Source organism: Polyodon spathula, chromosome 9 (assembly GCF_017654505.1).
Source record: "Polyodon spathula isolate WHYD16114869_AA chromosome 9, ASM1765450v1, whole genome shotgun sequence".
Classification (NCBI taxonomy): Eukaryota; Metazoa; Chordata; class Actinopteri; order Acipenseriformes; family Polyodontidae; genus Polyodon; species Polyodon spathula.
Window position 1 is genome coordinate 28,615,979 of NC_054542.1, and position 18,405 is coordinate 28,634,383.

Sequence of the window (18,405 nt, forward strand, 5' to 3'; positions counted from 1 at the left end):
CTGTACCTCAGTATTTGCATTCAGAAAACAGTTTCATCCATGTGTTTTGTCTCATGCCCACGGTGTAAATCCCAAAAGCTTTATTAGAAAGCCCCAGAAATAAAAGAACAGAAGATAAAACCAGCTTTTAAGTATTTAACCACCTGGGATTGGCTTTACAGATTTTTCTAGCACTTAGCAGGAATGTTGCTTACAAATTCGTCTTTCTACCTGTTATTACACAAGAATATTTAAGACAGAACAATCTAGCATCAGCTCAGCAAGTCTAAATGGTTTCTTTCATTTTATTTTATTCTATAGAAAGATTTTGCTGCTTGCTAACTGAAATGGCTCACTCCTGTCAGTTGTCTTATCCTTATTAATGGAATAAACACAGTACTGCATTGACGTTTATGAACTAGCCTCTATGTATCCAACCTGGGCTTGGGACTGAAAAATTACTTCTAATGGAAAACACACATTAACCCATGATCTCCTCTCTCTGAACTGGCAAAGGCTAATTTAAGAGTATTACTGTGCTTTCAGCGATCAGTTCTTCGCAACAAAGCCACACCATTGAGAAAGTTGTAATGACTGTTTATTAAAGATCACAATTGCTTACAATATCAACATACTTTTGTTGGCATGCTAGCTGGTGATGAGTTTAAAAAGTTTTTTTTTTTTTTTTTTTTTATACGAAAACTTTTATAATCCCTTCAAACTGAGGAGATTTTTTTCTACTGAATTTTCTAGTTTGCTTTGAACACTAAACCACCTACACAAACATCACTGGTGGCAGCCTGCAACAACTTCAAAACAAGGCAATAAACACGTACAGTACACAACAAATAATACAGAAGGCTGCTTTTGAATCACCCAGCCTGAGTTACTCACATCACAGTTTTATTAAATAAGGTTAAAGTCATCTAATTCAGTGCTCCCTTTACTCCTGCACCCAGGACTGCAAGGGACACTCTATGCAGTTACAACAGTGATCTAATACAGCACAAGAAGCCATTTAGACCTACTGTAAATGCACAGTTGTTTGACGTTTCAGTAAGAACAAAATTTTCCAGTGTTTTCCAGCAGGGTTTTCAAGAAGCAGGCTGTAGCTTTGCAAATAGGAAGGTTATGTGATTTTACAGTTAACAGCTGCACTGATTTGCAAGAGAATGGCAGAAGTGCACAACTGATATTCATGAGGCACTGTGCGTTTCTAATGTGCAACTGAACAGGGCTATAGCAAGATAAACGATATTTCTCAGACAAATTTAAAGTGACAGCCTTATTTTCAAACCATTATTTGTAGGCCTCACGAAGCTTGGACTCATGATTTAAAAGACTATTGGGAGTGGAATAAAGTCTGAAACTGTTGTGGACTGTTTTCTTCTTTCATTTCAAAGCCTTGGGTATCACTTAACGACAGTAGAACCCCACAGGTATGAACACAAAGGGAATGGAGGATGCTCATAAGACTGAAGTGTCTAACTCTGAAACTGTTCAATAATGTATTGTATGTGTACCGTATTAATACAAGGTTTACATATTTAAAATGAGGAATAATAATAATAATAATAATAATAATAATAATAATAATAATAATAACCAAAAAGAAGCCAACAGAGCTGTGTTTTTCATTTAAACACACCTATTACAGGAGCCCTGTGTCTGGTTTCAGGTGTTGTGTTTGGTTGACCAGTCAGTTGTGGTGTTCATAACTCTGAGGTTCTAATATAAATCAGAACATGTAGTTACAACATGGTAACTATACAACAAAATAATGTCATTAAAAAATAAAATCCTTTATTTTCTTATTAAACCCCAAGTTGCATTGCAACACTATACACAACCACAAGGACAAAGCTGAAGTGTGTTTTGTTCTTATTTAACCCCTTTTGAATTCCATAGACTCTGTTAAGAAAATATTTAAACCCCAAACCAGCTTCCTGAAAGTTTGTGGATCACTGACCTACTAAACAAAACAAACAAAAAAAAACCACACACAATACAAAGAATATTCATATACAAAGCAACTGCGCACATTTTAGTAATAATAACATTACACAGGATCAGATACAGTGATGTACTCAATATAGCAACAAAAAGCAGAAGCGTTACGCATACAGTAAGATTAAGAGACTGTAGTCTAACATCCGGGAGAAGTGCTCCCTTCAAGCACTACATCTTTACATTGTTTTTCTTTTCTTGTTATTATTTTCATGTATACTTGCATCATTTCTGAAAATCTTTCCTTTTTGGCTGAAAATAAAAAGGTACTGGATGGAAAACTAGAATGTATCAACAGTTTTTTTAGATTTTTAGTCTTTTATAGAAATGTAGTTAATGCTTACACATTTTAAATAGCAAAGATACAACCCAGATACTACATGCATGTCCACAGCGGCGAAGGACCTATGTTATAAAGTTGACACACTGATCTTGAGGCCGACAGGGATCGTTAAGGGTAGTAAAGTAAGCTTGTTTTCATGGGACAACTGTATGTCAAGGAAGGATGTGTTACAATAAGTAGTGAGCAGAGAGAAAGAGAACGGAGTGTGCTAGCGTTGTTGCACTACAATTTGAAGAGAGCAGAAAGAATGAGAATGGAGTGTGCTAGCATTCTTGAGGTGTCCTCCCACAGTCTTCCACTATTTCAGGTTGACAGATGCAGTCTTTATCTCCCTGAAATACAAAAAAACCAAAAAAAAACCAAATTAAAACATCCAGATTTTATTTCCCACATTACCGTCTTCCCACAAATATGACGTGTTGTACCGGTTTGAGATAAAGCAGAAAGATTGTTTTTTTATTAAAAATCAGATATGAGAAATAAGCTAAGAGCTGTTAAGGACTTCTAAAAAATTCCAGTGCATCTTACTCTGTGTACTGTTGTCAGAACATACGGCTTACGTTGAAAGTTTAAAAAAAACATTAATGTTTTAAAAAAAACACTAATGTTTAATGGTAGTGCCAGGCTAAAATACTGTATTTTGTGATTTATAATAAATTAGTACGTCATTTGTTGGGCGTTATTATAAAGCTTTACTTTGCGTTTCGCTTGGCCACGTGTTTGTCGTACACCATATATTGGTTTCTCAAATCGTATTTCACACCACATATTGCAACTTTTGTTTAAGGTCAATGATATGCTATGCAAAATCTGATTTGTGCATAATATTTTAAAGTGTTCTGTAATATGATTCTTATTTATGTGAAAGCCCTCAAACTTAGTCAAACAAAGAAGCAATTGCTATACGTCAGTGATATATCCAAAAAGTTAAGAAACTGCTCAGAAACATAAAGGAATATAGTGTATTATATACATTATCATCATTTTCTATGAACATTTGTCACAGTGTTTTATCACAACTATTAGGCTGGGGTTGCAGCTTCATTGCTCTTTCACTACTGTGCAGCCATTGTACTTGTTCTCTAATCTCCCAGCAATCCATTCACCTGTATCAATCTTGCTTATCTTGCTGTTTCCCCGAGTAGAGACCTCTGCTTAACGTACTAACTGGTGCTGTGTCGTGTTCTGTATATAAACCTATACAATTCAAGTTTGCAGACACTACCACAGCAGGTCATTGAGGTAGGTAGAGGATTGTGGCCATGAATGTAACAACCAAAATAAGTTACACACCCCCTTAAAAAAGTGACCCCAAAACAATTGTGCAAGCTACCAATATGTTGAGACAGGAGGTGTAGTCTTCCCACTGGCGTAATGCAAAGCAAATGTGGATTTATAGGCCTGGGTGGGAACGGTAACTGCCTGTTTAATATAACAGTGGAAAGAAGGGCCTGCCTCTAATATATTAACATGCTAGCCTGTTAAAGCAAACTGGGACATGCTCCCCCCCTCCCCTCCTCCTCCTATGTATGGTGCAGGCTGTGTTTCTCATCCAGGCATGTCTGTTCACCTCTACCCACCCTGACCTCTGGGGGCTCATGCTGCCACGTTTGCAGACATTTGCAGGTTTCTCTTCAAACACATTTTTAATGTTTGTAGTAAATCTTTCTGCAGTATAATAAAAGCATTGTGTATTGGATTAGCCTCATAACTTCAAACTTCATAAATATAATAAGGAGAGCTGGAAAGGCATATTCTTTCTTAATACATTTAGATTGTGTTTTATCACAGCCGTCTAAAGCACAGTACTGTGTGCAGTAACAGTGGTAGTGCTACTGTTTAATACTCATTACTTAGATATTTAAATAACTTGGATCCTGACTGCTTACTAAAAGAGCACAGACGACATACAGTGAACTATGGAAGAATGTAGTACACAGACTGCAACAAATTGAAGACAAATATGAGATTCTGCAGCTTTATAAAGAAAAAGAAAATCAATAAACACATTCAAGAAATTGACTTCTGGACATTGTTATCACTAAAACTAAAACATTGAGAGAGATTATATATATATATATATATGTTTTAATGAAGATATATTAAATGACCAATGCCAAGCTTAAAACAGATTCATGTTGAAATCGTATTATAAAATATATAAATAATATATTACCGAAGCCTGGTTTAGGCACTGGCACATGAGCACTTAGGGATGTTAACATACAACATGTTTTACAGCTGGCAGGTACTGGGAGTTGTGTGCTGTGTGCTCTCAGTGCAGGGCTGCAGTAAATGGCAGTGACAGTCTTGAGTTCCTGAGGAGCTGCTGGCGTGTGAACTCACCCTCTTCCCTTGCCGTTACACCATTTCATATTGATTGGCAGTGATAAATCGTGACAGGCAGCAGGCCAACAGCATTCCAATTAACTGTGTAGAGAAGAAAGTGCAGCACGGTTAGTACGGGAGATTGAACAATCGGGTGCCTGGTAAATCTGCTCTGAGCTGAGTGCTCTTATCAGCTTGACTAAGTCACACATGTCTGTAGGGTTACTAATAGGAGAACTGTAGGAGTTGTTCATGCAGCTGTAAGAGAGGAACAATATATTTCAAACTTCTGGCTCTTGTGAAACCCAGGACTGGGTGAAGGGCTTGTCTTCACAGTGTAAGTCTCTTGGTTTGTAAATATAGCTTCTTACTATAAGAAGGCTCTGAAGTCACAGTGGGTGTTGGCTCTTCATGGAGAGCGAGGAAGGACTAAGGAAATCAGAGCTAAGCCGCAGTTAATGGCTTTCATTGATTTTTTCTTCCCGATAACATTCATCGTCAACGGAGTGAAAACACAGCCCAGCCCTTTAACAGGTCACATGGAGGTTAACTGCATGCTATTCCCATTAGGCCTAATAGGGACTGTCCAGTCTGGTGTTAAATTGGGCACAGATGAGTAGGGAGCAAGATAGTTTGTTGGCGGGTGACGGAGGGGGCAATATGATTTAAAGAAAGCACTTGGATAGTAATTTAAATATTCAGCTTTTATGCACTGTGTAACAAGGTCTGTGCTGGCACATGCATGGTTCTGTAGGAAGCACCGTAATGCGGCTGTCAGTCATTGCAATGACACGGAGAGGTGGGACGAGAGGATGTGGTCTCTCCCTCTATCTGAACGGTTGGGAGCCGGGCCTTGGGGGATTGCTGGGCCTATAAAATAATGCTCCGTTGTTCCCTCAGATATGCCCCTATAGGACATAAAACAAGCCAAGGGAAGCTTTGCGGCCAGACCGAGAAATGAACCACCCACAAACAAAATAAAACAAGATAAAAAATATAGCAGTAGCGGAGAAACCTTGGGCAGACCCCAAAAGTATATTTTTAAGCCACGCAGTTGAGGGAACTGTAGAGTCTAGGCCGTGTGGGTAGCGCTGGTCGGGGAAATGCTGCAGAGTGCAACACTTTTTATTTTGTAGTTTTCTTAATAGTGCTTTATTTTCTGCCTTTTTTTTTTTTTTTTTTTTTTTTTTTTTTTTATAAATGTAGTCGTCGCCAATTATTTCTTTTTTGTCATTTTCTCCCCAATTTAGTCATATGCCATCAGCGCTCGCATCTTTACATACTGCGGACTCACCATGCAGCCACCCTGAGCTACAGCATCGGAAGACAACGCAGCTCTGCAGCTTACAGGCAAGCCCACAGGCGCCCGGCCAGATCACAGGGGTCGCTGGTGTGCGGTGAGCTGACGACACCCCGGCCGACCTAGCCCTCCGTCCCTCCCAAGCGGCACTGTGCCAACTGTGCACCACTCCCTAGGAACTCCCGGTCACGGTTGGCAGTGACATAGCCTGGATTTGAACTTGCGATCTCCAGGCTATAGGGCACATCGTCACGGAGCGCCTTTACTGGATGCACCACTCGGGAGCCCTGTGCCTTCTGTTTTGTCCACCTGCATGTGTACCTACCCAAGGTGATCTGTCAAGCCTTATACCATTGTTGGTAATAATAGGACAACAGTGCCATCTTGTGGAAATTAATAACTCTCACACCCAAGTGGTGTTTAGCGCTACAACTTTCTGTCTCCTGTGTCAGTGAATTCACCACCCTTCCACACACTGCTACAGAAGAATGCTCTAACCAATCAAGATCTATAAATAAGAATTCATTGACAATAACCCAGATATTTTGTTTCATCTTACTCTAAACACCCTGCAAGAGACACACAGGTGCATCCAGGTCGACTGAGGGAGCTGTTTTAAAGTCTCACATGGTAATCAGAATTAATCATGTAAAGTGTACAACTGATTAGCAGTAAGAAGCCTTGAGGAGCTCAAGGAAGCTTAATTAAAGTAAGTGATTGTGTGTATCACTGATGGCAAAAGGATGCAGACTTTTTAATGCTATATAATATATAACTCACTTGCCCTTTATCTCATGTATAATAATTAGTTGCATTATCACACACTACCTTCCAACACATATTGTACAGACAACTACATCTCTGTGGTGGGTCTTTCTTGGCTGTTTTACCCCACTCAGGACACCTTTCTCATTAAATATCTCAGAAACAGATACCACTCTATGTAAAAGGCCATATTTTCAAAGCATTTACTACAGTCTTTAACTCCTATTTTTGAACGAGGTCAAACGATTGTTAATTTTACAAAACTACAAGTGATCATATTGAACTTTCCAAGCACTCAAGGTGTTTTGTTTCTCATTAACATAATTTTATTTTTTAAAAATAGTTAAATAAAAGAATGGAGGAAACGCTTTGAAAATATGGCCCAAAAGATTTTAATGAGCAATCAGTTTCACACGTGCAGACAGTTTTACTACTGTACCAATGCAGAGCGACTCGGACATTTGTTACTTTACTTCCAAAAATGTGTTTTCCATGGTGACCAGTCTTGGAAGTCACCCAGGCAAAAATACATATTTTAGAAGCAAAATGAAGAGCATAATTCCACTCCATTGTTCTGACTTTATTTATTAATAATGTATATTGTTTAGGACCTTCATACTTCACAATCAATCCCTCACAATCACTACGTGAACATGAAAGAAAAGTACATGGATCAAATGTTGTAAACTTTACCTGTGAAAACGCAATTCCGAAAGCAACTCCAGCTATGATGCCCATGTTGGTCTCCATAAAGCTGGTCACCAAATCGTAACAGCCCTGAAACCAAAAGGAAGATTGACTCATCTGCCCAAATGAATCATCAGTTGTCAAAGCAATAACAAATGCTGTTTTCTAAACTTATGGATGTGCAGAATATTCACTGAGGGAAAACAAAACAGAAGGGATGTAACAAACTAATACAGCAAGGGGTTTAGCCTGCAGCACTATCTAACCCCTTCCATAATAAATACCACGTTAATCAAGCCATCAATTATTTGTTCAGGAAAATCTGGAGGAACGTAACAATACATGTATCTATGGTGTACCTGCTGAGCAAATACATTAGTGCTGTCAATAGTGGACCCCTGGTGTATGGTCCGGGACGTACCTGCTGGTACACCTTGGTGTAAGCAATGGTGGCATTGCGCATGTCCTGTTGGCTGCAGTCACTGACGTTGGCACAGCAGCTGCGCGGGATGCCGTTGTCATGGAAGTAGTTGCTGCTGAACCAGCTGGTGTAGTTCTGCACTCCACAGCAGCGCAGCTGCAAGGGAAACAAAAACAGGAGACCAAATAAGAATATAGATTTAAATGAACTGAGCCAGGAAGAGACTTGCACTCTATGGCTATTCCAGACACCTCTCTTCTTACTCACACTTGTCTGTACATAATCCACTGCCTTGCTTCGCTCATCACTCGCGTTGTAGTCGAGGACAGCTTCGTTGTAAGTCCTGAGGAATGTGACCTTGATCTGGAAAGAAAATCGAAACAGAACCAACAATTACACAATGCAGACATCTTGGAGAATGAGCATGCAGTCATTATTTGTTTGGAAAGCCTGGAAATGTAAGCTCCTGCAGGAACATGCAAGGCTTGTGAAATATGGTTATTTTATTACACTATGTAACACAATTTTTGTTCCTGGGTAGTAAGTGTTATTTCCTAATTGCTTATGCCTCAAAAGTATAGAAAATGGCTATTATTCCCCACAAACTTTGCTTTTGTGACCAGGACAGTGATATTTTGAAATTTACCTATTTCCAATGAGAAAACAGTCTTTTTCGTTCACATAAAGTCAGAAAGAAACAACATATGAATCCAAATTAACATGTATTTATACTAAAGTAATACAAAAATGACTACAAAAGATTTAGAAGTGAGTAGTTTTTCAGGATTTACGATTATACTGTAAATCACTTTCACGAATCAGCCGCCAAATGTAGTCTCCCATCATGTTCTCGTTATACTATCCTTGGTAGCGACGTTCAAAGTCCAGTATATCCTGGTGGAAGCGCTCGCCTTGCTCCTCCGAGTACGCTCCCATGTTCTCCTTGAATTTATCAAGATGAGCATCAAGGATATGGACTTTGAGGGACATTCTACAGCCCACTGTGCCGTAGTTCTTCACCAGAGTCTCAACCAGCTCCACATAGTTTTCGGCCTTGTGATTGCCCAGGAAGCCCCGAACCACTGCAACAAAGCTGTTCCAAGCCGCTTTCTCCTTACTAGTGAGCTTCTTGGGGAATTCATTGCACTCCAGGATCTTCTTTATCTGTGGTCCGACGAAGACACCGGCTTTGACCTTTGCCTCAGACAGCTTAGGGAAGAAGTCTTGAAGGTACTTGAGGGCTGCCGACTCCTTATCTAGAGCTCTGACAAATTGTTTCATAAGACCCAATTTGACATGCGGTGGTGGCATCAGCACCTTCCGGGGGTCCACCAGTGGCTCCCACTTGACGTTGTTCCTCCCCACAGAGAACTCGGTCCGCTGTGGCCAGTCCCGCCTGTGGTAGTGCGCCTTGGTGTCCCTGCTGTCCCAAAGGCAAAGATAGCAGGGAAACTTGGTAAAACCGCCTTGGAGACCCATCAGGAATGCCACCATTGCAGCATCTTGATGCCATCTCAGAAAAATGCAGATATGTATCCACTTAGGCAGCTGGAACTAAACTGAACTGGTGGGCTTAAGGCCCCTGTATTTATACTACTATTTATATTACTGGAAAGTTCTAGAAAGTTCTAGAAGTTACTCCAAGTTTACTCAGCACTGAATCTACCTGGAATGTTCTGGAAAATAGGTAAATTTCAAAATATAACTGTCCTGGTCACAAATAACATCTTACTACCCAGGAACCAAAAAAAATTAAAAAATTGTTACACAGTGTTATCAGCACAACGTGGATGCCACACTCAGATATACATTTGCAGACATAACTCGTTCAGATATGGTGTCCAAATTAACATAAATTAAATTACTTTAATAAATCAAAATTATGCTTTTGATCAACTAAATAAATGTCAAAACTCAATATTCCGGTGGGAGAGGTACCTACTTCATGTCGGAACACAAAGCCAGAAATACCAGCCACCAGCTCAGCCAGGAACACCAGAGACAGGAACATAGCATACTGTCAACAGAGGTGACGAAAACAACAGGTCAAGACTGCATACAAACTCATCCGGGGCTGCAAGAATATTACACAGTTAAATACACTGCAGCTACCAAATCCAAACACTGAAGACAAGATGACCGTTTCCCAAATGATGAACAGCATTTCATAAATTGCAACAAAATCTAAATATTGTGGATAACATCTCTTCTTGTGTCAAGTCTTCTTGTTGATTCTGAAAGTTTTTTTCTGCAGTTGTGATTCAAACTGGAGACACATTTTCCATCAACATGAAGAATCAGGGTAATCTAGATCACAAAACAGTAGCTGATGCAGGATGTCATATTCACCACATATTGCATTTATAAATGCTTGCATGGAATGTGAGTAACACTAAGGTAACACCATTGTGCCCTAGATTAGTTCTAATAGGGGTCTGTGAAACAAGCAGATACAATTTTATTTCATTTGGTCACATACCAATTTCAGCATCCATGGGCTTCCACGGCATGTGGCAAAGCATCCAAACAGCCCAAAGACAATAATAGTAGTACCAGTTCCGATCAGGACATAGGGGGCGTTGGTGGAGTTTTCAGCAATAAGGGAAATGTACGTCCCCAAGGTGAGCTTGCCCCATACTCCAACAGCAAGTAGGATTGCACCTGTGATCTGCAAATGAAAAAAACATTTTAAATTTCAGTAAATTCAAGATTGAATCCTAAGAAAACTGACTAAAAACAAGGGAATGCATGTGCAGGTGTACCAAAAACCTGGTACCTGAACAATGTTACGTTTGCACTGAATTGCATACTGTTTTGTAGTTTTCCATATACTTAACGAAAAAAAACAGACATTTAAAAATCTAACATGAAAACTGTACTACTATTATGGCTTCCAACAGAATTTGCAATATCATTTGGCAGTTTCTTTGATTACATGTTAAATAAAAGATCTAAACTATGTAAACTATGTTTATATGTTTTATTTATTTATTTATTTATTATTAAAAAGGACAGCTGTGCTGTTGTATTTCAGGTCTACAATACAGACGGCAGTTTACAGTCTCTGTGTGGCTACACTGTGGTCACCAGGGTGACAGAAATAATCATCCTCCCAGTTTGCTGATCAACTTGAAGAACCAATTAGCCTAAAAGCTATGACCCAGTCTTATCAGTGAGCTGTCTGACTGAAGCAGAAATTACTTACCTGGGTCACTCAAAACCCATTCAACTGGCAGGCACCCAAGAACAACTTACTGCAGGGCACTTTCCCTGTGCGGTTGAAAGCCAGGCTGGCGGGGTCAAGCTAAAAACTACTGCAGAGAGCTGACTTATCCACCCTCTTACCTGTATTGCTTGGATAGTTCATCTTGTGTGAAACATGAAGTCACACTTACCAGTTCAGTAATGACCCAGGCTTGTGACCTCCTTTTGAAACAAAATAGAAACATAAAACCAACAACGCTGGGTCACGTCTGAGCCCAAGGGCAACGGCAGTCTCCTACATCTTTATTAATGAGTTATGAATACACTTTGGTAAGGACTGCTTTCCAGCAATAGTACTGGAAATCTTTTTGTACTGTTCAGTAAATTACATATAGCTACACATAAATAACATATGCTATGCAGAATGTCTGCTTTGAAGAGGTTATTATTACCTCATCAAACTGTTACAGTACGTTAGCACTATCTATCCAGTCTGGTGACAACTCCCAGCAAGTAGACCTTTCGATACCTACATATAAATATAAATAGCTGCAAACCATTATTTCCTAAATTCAAGAGCATCGTAAAAGCCATGTCCAAGGTTTCGTTACAGTTCATGCTGCATGGACCAGGAAAGGCAGTTTGTAACAGTTTGTAATGTTTCACTATGCTGTTTGCAACATTCTCTCAGCCGTTCCTTGAGAAGAATTTGGGCTTTGTTAAAAAGTTTATAACCTTGCAATAAAGTAAAACCTTGTATTGAGGCCACCAGAGCAAAAAAGACCACTTCACAATTACAGCCACGTTTATACAGTCCTGAATTATTCCTATTGTAAAGTCACCTTCAATATTAAGGCCACTCTTGTATTCAGTGTTAAGGTCACCGTCTGCAGTGCCAAATGTACAGAACCTTATTAACCCTGTAATGCCCAAGCATTTTTGAAATGAGAAAATCGACTTTACTTATACAACTAGATTCTGTTTCTTGTACAAAATAGAATTTTTCCCTGCAACACAATGTACTACATATGACAAATTCTGAAATCTTGGATGCAACTCTTTGCAAAGAACTAATTTAGAAACAAAATCCAATGAAAACAGTAAAATGGAACAGTTTGCATAATGGAACACTAAAATATAGTCATGTGGAATCTGGAAAGAAAACAGTTAAAATGTGCTCACACTAATAAACCTATGGTAAAAATGTATTACAATACATTATATCTACAGCCTCCTCAGTACTAAGACCACCCCCTACTAATGCCAGATTTTGTTGGTCCCTTGACTAAGTAGCCAGGTTTTCACTAAACTGCCACTTGTAGGTTTTGTGCCCACTGTGGTCTGAGATGATTGCCCATTGTTGTTCTTGTTGCCTCCTCCTGCACATTTCTATACTGTGCACCAAAATAAACATATCACTTATGTTTGAGCATCAAAAGAAACGTATCACTTATATTTGGATAAAATTCACTAGATGCGATTGAAAAATGACAAACTCTGTTTTAGAGCGCTGCAGTGACTTGTTATTGTGCTGATTAACAGTTGACATCACGAAGATGCTGCAAAAAGATCTGTTGATCTTGGGCAGGTGTTGTGACTCATGGTCTCCCAGTTCATGGCCTGTCATGGACAGAGTGTGTCTGGTTATACCGTCTCCCCAGGTTTGAAATTGCTGGCTGTGAGCACCCGAGATGGTGAGCCACAGTACGCTGCCCTAGTATAGCCTCTAACATGCCGATTGTACGAAGGCGCTGCTCTCTTGACAGACGTGGCATGTTGTTTTTATCTCTGTGATTTTCTTTATTGCGTTTATTCAAGCTTGCAATTCAACAGCTGAAATCACTCCATATCCAGTGTCCAATCAACTGTCTCGCTAATTAGGTGATTAAGTGCATATGCTTTAGTCATAGTCACTCAAGCGTGTCATGGTCAAAGATGAATGATCGAGTGATTATAAAGAAACCAAAAACATTTCATCAATGTCCATCATTTATATACCTTATTTTTTTTCCCGAAAATAAACGTGTTACAATAGTGCTAACTGTCTTTTAATGCTCAGTTTATTTTCAACAACAGTAGAACAAAGTGGCTACATTACTTTAAAATCAACCAGTATCACCAGCACACAGTAAAAGTGTTATCCCTTTTTAATACAGATGGACACGCAGTGCAACCTACTAGTCCATACAGGCTGTAATATATTGCAGCCTTGTTCACAGAAATACAATACAGTAGGCCTGAGAGCTCTGTCACAGTATGTTAAGACAGCTGGACATTCCATCAAGTGTTTTCACATTGGCATGCTCTACCAGGTGTCATGCAGATCGGCTACACAATTTCACACCGATTTTTGAAGTAGCAGTGTTGACGAGGGTGACAGAAGGAAGCACACAATGCGCATACACAAAACTGTGATGCGATGTGCAACCCTAGTGCTGACATGACTGCAGTGTCTGAAACTGACCCTGGCAACAAGACCTGGGTGAACTGCATGCTCGGAGGAAAAGCTACAGCTACTCACAATAGCCGTGGATTATATAAAACCAGACCCCCCCCCCCCCCCCCCCCCCCCCCCACCCCCCCCCCCCCCCCCCAGATCCCCACCCCCCCCCCCCCCCCCCCCCTTAGCTGTTATCTCTGAATTGTAACACCAGCAGAGGGCACTGTGGTCTTTTCTGTGTGCTTATCTACAGCCACAGGTACTGAACAAGTGATTGCTGGAGAACTATCCTACATACTCAGGTCAGTTTTTATTCTAACACCATGGGATCAACAGCCTGTTTTGTTCACAGGGCAGACTGTGGCTGTATTAATGATAATTCCTGTATAAATGATAATTCCTGTATCTGTCCCACGGAGAGCTACAGTATATTCAGAATGCTATTTGATTTTCACTTGAAGGGAATTTTTCCTGCCACCACACAATAAATTCACTTCCTGAGCAGCAGGTAATAGGAACCCACCTGAGCCTTACACTCACAGTCCATGAAAGTGAAAAAATAAGGTATGGAAAAAGAAATCAGAAAACAGAAAAAAAAAACATGATTGTTCTAACGACAATGAGAACGTGCTTTTGTTTTGTTTTTTAAAGCAAAAGTTGGTTATTTATTGTGGTTAGATAAATTTCCCCCAGGGTTATACTCCATCAGTAATGAAACAAGCAGTTCTTCAAGTGGCTTTCCTCACTTTGGAATATCTTCCTCTCTGCTGTTATTCTGGCCCCTGAAAAAAGTTGTTTTAGTCCTGTCAGTTTTGTCATTAGGCTAGAAAGATAATTTCCTAATAGCACAGATATAATAGTAATCGCTTCCAAAAACAGCTCATTACACAGATGGCCAGACACCACAGTAAATCAAAAACTAGGATTGTGGGATAAATGCGATTGCTGTTGTTGCTTTAGTTTACTGATTTTGACGGGTTCAAAACCAAAGATAAACTTTAGGGATGTGGTGTAACACATTGCAAAGCTCAAGTATCTGAAACAGAAAGCCATTGTCATTAACAGCCCTTCAGTAAAGCGCAGCAACGATGCTACAGAAATATTTGCTTAGCATCATTTTTACAGTTGTAAAAAAAAAAAAAAAAAAAAAAACTAACATGTAAATCGCTCACAGCTATCAAAACCATTCAAGCTTTAAGAGACCTCATCATTTTTTTTTGTTTTGGTTTTTATGGAAAATGTTCAGCCTTAACTCTTGTCTGCTTTCTCAAAAGACTTACGGATTGGAAGAACAGGAGAATCACTTCAGTCAGCCTGCATGAGCACAGAAAGCAACCTGTCAGAAAGCCAGGCAGTGCTGCAGACTCCATCTTGAAAACTCTGCGACAAGCACATTTGATATATTTAGATTTTTAAAATGAATTCTAATCAAACTTGCTTACGACTGCTGGAGAAGAGTTTAAACAATAGCTCTATATTCCTGTAGTCACCAAAGCGGTCATTATAGACGGCTCCTTCAACAGTATATGTTTCACTGCATGTACTGGTAACTGCTACTGTAGAATAGTAATTCATGGATTCAAAATGCTGTAATTACACAGTGCCGTGTCCTTCAGTTGCAGAGACCTCTTATAAAGTACAGTACTATTGCAGACTGGTTATGGTAAGTCGATATATATTGACCTAAGACCTCCGCTTCAGTAATTAAATGTGTAACTTGTGTCTGGAGCTATTTCAATTAAATAATTTGGTTAATTTAAGGAATTATATCAGCATTACCACAACACTTCTAGTAAGCAGGGCCAGGCTCAGGGTAAGAGGTCGCCCCTATCTGAACAAAACAGTAAGACGGGCATTCTGGAACATGTACCTAGGTCAATAATTAATAAACTGCAGGGGTGTTTTCATTTTTAGCATTTTGTATAAAAGCAGCACTAAAAAAGTTAAAGCATTTATGCGAATAGAAATATTCAGAATTTATTAAATGTGGATAGACTGATTATATACCAATAGGGAAGATACAGTAAATATCCCAAAATAGACTTCTGGGACTAAAGGTTAAAATCGAGGCCTGTCACGGTGAAACTTGGATATCTGGTTAATAAACAAATAATGGGGAGCTGTCAGAAAGCAGCAGGTACCCCACATTAATCTTTTACTGAACATACATACCTGGACAGTGGACTAGAGTAGTTTGTGGTGATTGAATCTGGGAACTTTAGCAGTGAGTTATTGAAAACTTCTGCTGCCTCTGATTGAATGTAATACCACTGGCACAGAGGAGCCCAGTTATTTCCTGTTTTTATTACACAACATATTGAAAAGACGCCTCTTTGAACAGCTTTGACCAATAGCAATAGGTTGGACATTGCTTTGAAGTCCTTAATAACCTCAAACAACAAAGGACATGCAAGTTAGCACAGCACCTGGAGCAGAATGCATTATTCAGAGATATAACATGAAATATTCACCAATATCCTGTTTACTTTTCTATACATGTTTCTAATTGGGCTGAGATATTCTGGAGACAAACCTGCAGCTGTACCGCCATCGCTATAACGCTTGAGCAGGGTTCGCTTTTAAGGCCTCAACACAACACTTATGAATACATAAAAAAAAACATCAATCGTCCGTTGGAAGGGGTTGGGGGGTTAGTTTACCTCTGTAGATTTAAACTCATTATAACTACACCTTTCCCATGACGTAACCAGAAACTACAGTTCTAACTACTGTGGACACCTTCTCTGGATAAGCAGACATTCTATTAGGAACACCTGCAGTGCTGCACTGCGTCTTTAAAGAAAGCGGCTGATGATGTGTTGTCCGAGAGGGTATGAAACCACCACCGCACAGCTGCCTGTGGCAGCAACTCACCGATTCATTATAGAAATACAGGTTTATTTTTTTTGTAACACTCACGGGAGGATAGGCAGATATTTTTTTCTCATTTGCAGTGGACGTGATTGCTCGTGCTGTTAGGCATTACTGACACCTCAGTGGTGCGTGAAATTTTTAACCACAATTTTAGAACCTTGCAGATATGCAAAAGCTGGGATAATTCTCTCCCTTGATATAGATGCAGCATTCCTTCCCTGTACAGAATAGAAGAGGCTCTTACTGTAAGACCACACTGGAACACAGAAGAAACTACTGATGGGAATCGTTCAGTGAATAAACTTTGATAAAATCAGACCTTCCTCAATAACAGATTAATTTGTTCATTTAGCATAAAGTAAACTTATTTTGACTTTATATAAGGAGAAACGTGTCTCATGCATATAAGTAATTGATTTCAGATCTCAAGTTGATGCTCTTATCAGATGCTTTAAAAGGAAAACAATAAGCTTGAGATTAAACATTTTGTGGTGGTTTATTTAAACTTGTCTAAGATATAATTGCAATTAATAAAGGTCTACTTTCTTATCAGTAATCATTTTTTAAACCAGAAATGTGCTATTAATCAGTCATTTCTGATCAATGGTACAATATGGACATGTGGGAGTATTAAACAGTTTGTGATTTGCAGACATACATGTCATTCATTTAAAGTGGTTCAGTTTTGAAATACTCCCCCCCTACATGAGGGGCACTTGTTATGAGAGGGGTCTGCCTATGCGCTGACTGGCAGTCTTTCTGGAGAGTATGCTGCTGATGTGTCTGAAGCGTTGAGGAGGCTGCTCTGCCCGCTCAGTCTGGCCCGTTGATGCTGTTGCGTGCTAATCTGCTTGTTATCACAGCTTGATTGGTGGAATTTAATTTGGAGTCACACACTGCTTCAGTCACACTTTGTGCAACTGAAAAAATGGGAACAGGGTCGAGGAGGGAGGTTAAGGAAGCAGGAAATCTGTCGACAATGCAGAATTTCATTTTCAACCCAAAAATGCCACAAATAGAACAATCTTAAAGGGATTGTTTCTATTCTAATATGACATGCTGTGGACTCTGTGGTATGGATCACTGATAATGTGCTTTAACTACAGTGCTGTACTCACTCCTGAGGAAAAAACCTGAAGTGCTTTCACCAAGTTAGCCCCACATTCAGGTCAATATGTAAGCCAACCAAAGTAGTTTCAAGTCAAATTTGACTGTAGTTCTTGCAATTTCAAACCAATACCTTCCATAAGTACTAACACCCTAATGAAATCCTGGATGTGCCCCTGTACAGTATGCCATCAGATATAGGGAGATTTAGGGCCACAGCCTGGACACCCACAGAAGATCAAGGCTTCATTAAGTGATCCAACTGAAAGGGTTTAACATTAAATTAAGAATATCCCTAAATTTGGTCAATCGATGTAATATTGTTTTAAAAGCTTTTCCACTCAGTTGATAGCACAATGTACTGTGTTTTATTTTAGGATACAATCCTACTAGGAGTGCCCATCCCCGCTCTTCAGACATAATGTCAAGACCCCTGGGACTGGGGTTTGATGTCAGTCATTCCCAGAAACCCTGTTCTCTCCTGGTCTCTGTTGGGATGAATCAGTACACCACACGGTTTTTCTAAAGGTTGTTGTGGATTAAAACGAAACCACTTGCATCCTTCCAACTGCTAAACAGATGCCAGCCATCTGCCAGCACTTTAGAATCACAGACCATTGAGCTCTTATTTCTTTTCAAAATGTGTCCATTATCACAAAGGTTTAGTTTACCAATACCAGACACTGCACAAAAGATAACTCTTATACACTGGCAATGTTCTTAAAGTCAAAACAATGTGGTTATTTATGATTCATCTTGTGTGGCTTAATTTTCATCCAAAGTGTTTTGTTTCCCCATAACCTGTTTATGGCAGTCCCATGCCAATCCATAAACCTATTACAGTATGGTAAATGGTTAATAAATATGACAACAGTTGGTGGTGAGGCTGTATGTCTTTACAGCTCTCTCAATGGACATGCCTGGGATTTATAGGTTTCAATTTTCTATTA

General features: G+C 39.5%; 1 protein-coding gene across 1 annotated transcript in view; it reads right to left on the minus strand.

The window, feature by feature from the left end:
- Window positions 1-564: 564 nt before the first annotated feature.
- LOC121320611 (tetraspanin-7-like) overlaps window positions 565-18,405 on the minus strand; it is a 53,643-nt gene continuing 35,802 nt past the window's right edge. The window contains exons 2-8 of the mRNA XM_041259089.1: window positions 10,310-10,498; window positions 9,773-9,847; window positions 8,098-8,193; window positions 7,831-7,986; window positions 7,416-7,499; window positions 4,676-4,759; window positions 565-2,661 (exon numbers count right to left, since the gene is read on the minus strand). Of these exons, the coding sequence (XP_041115023.1) occupies window positions 4,691-4,759; window positions 7,416-7,499; window positions 7,831-7,986; window positions 8,098-8,193; window positions 9,773-9,847; window positions 10,310-10,498 (669 nt within the window). The 3' untranslated portion in view covers window positions 565-2,661; window positions 4,676-4,690. The remainder of the gene's footprint in view (window positions 2,662-4,675; window positions 4,760-7,415; window positions 7,500-7,830; window positions 7,987-8,097; window positions 8,194-9,772; window positions 9,848-10,309; window positions 10,499-18,405) is intronic.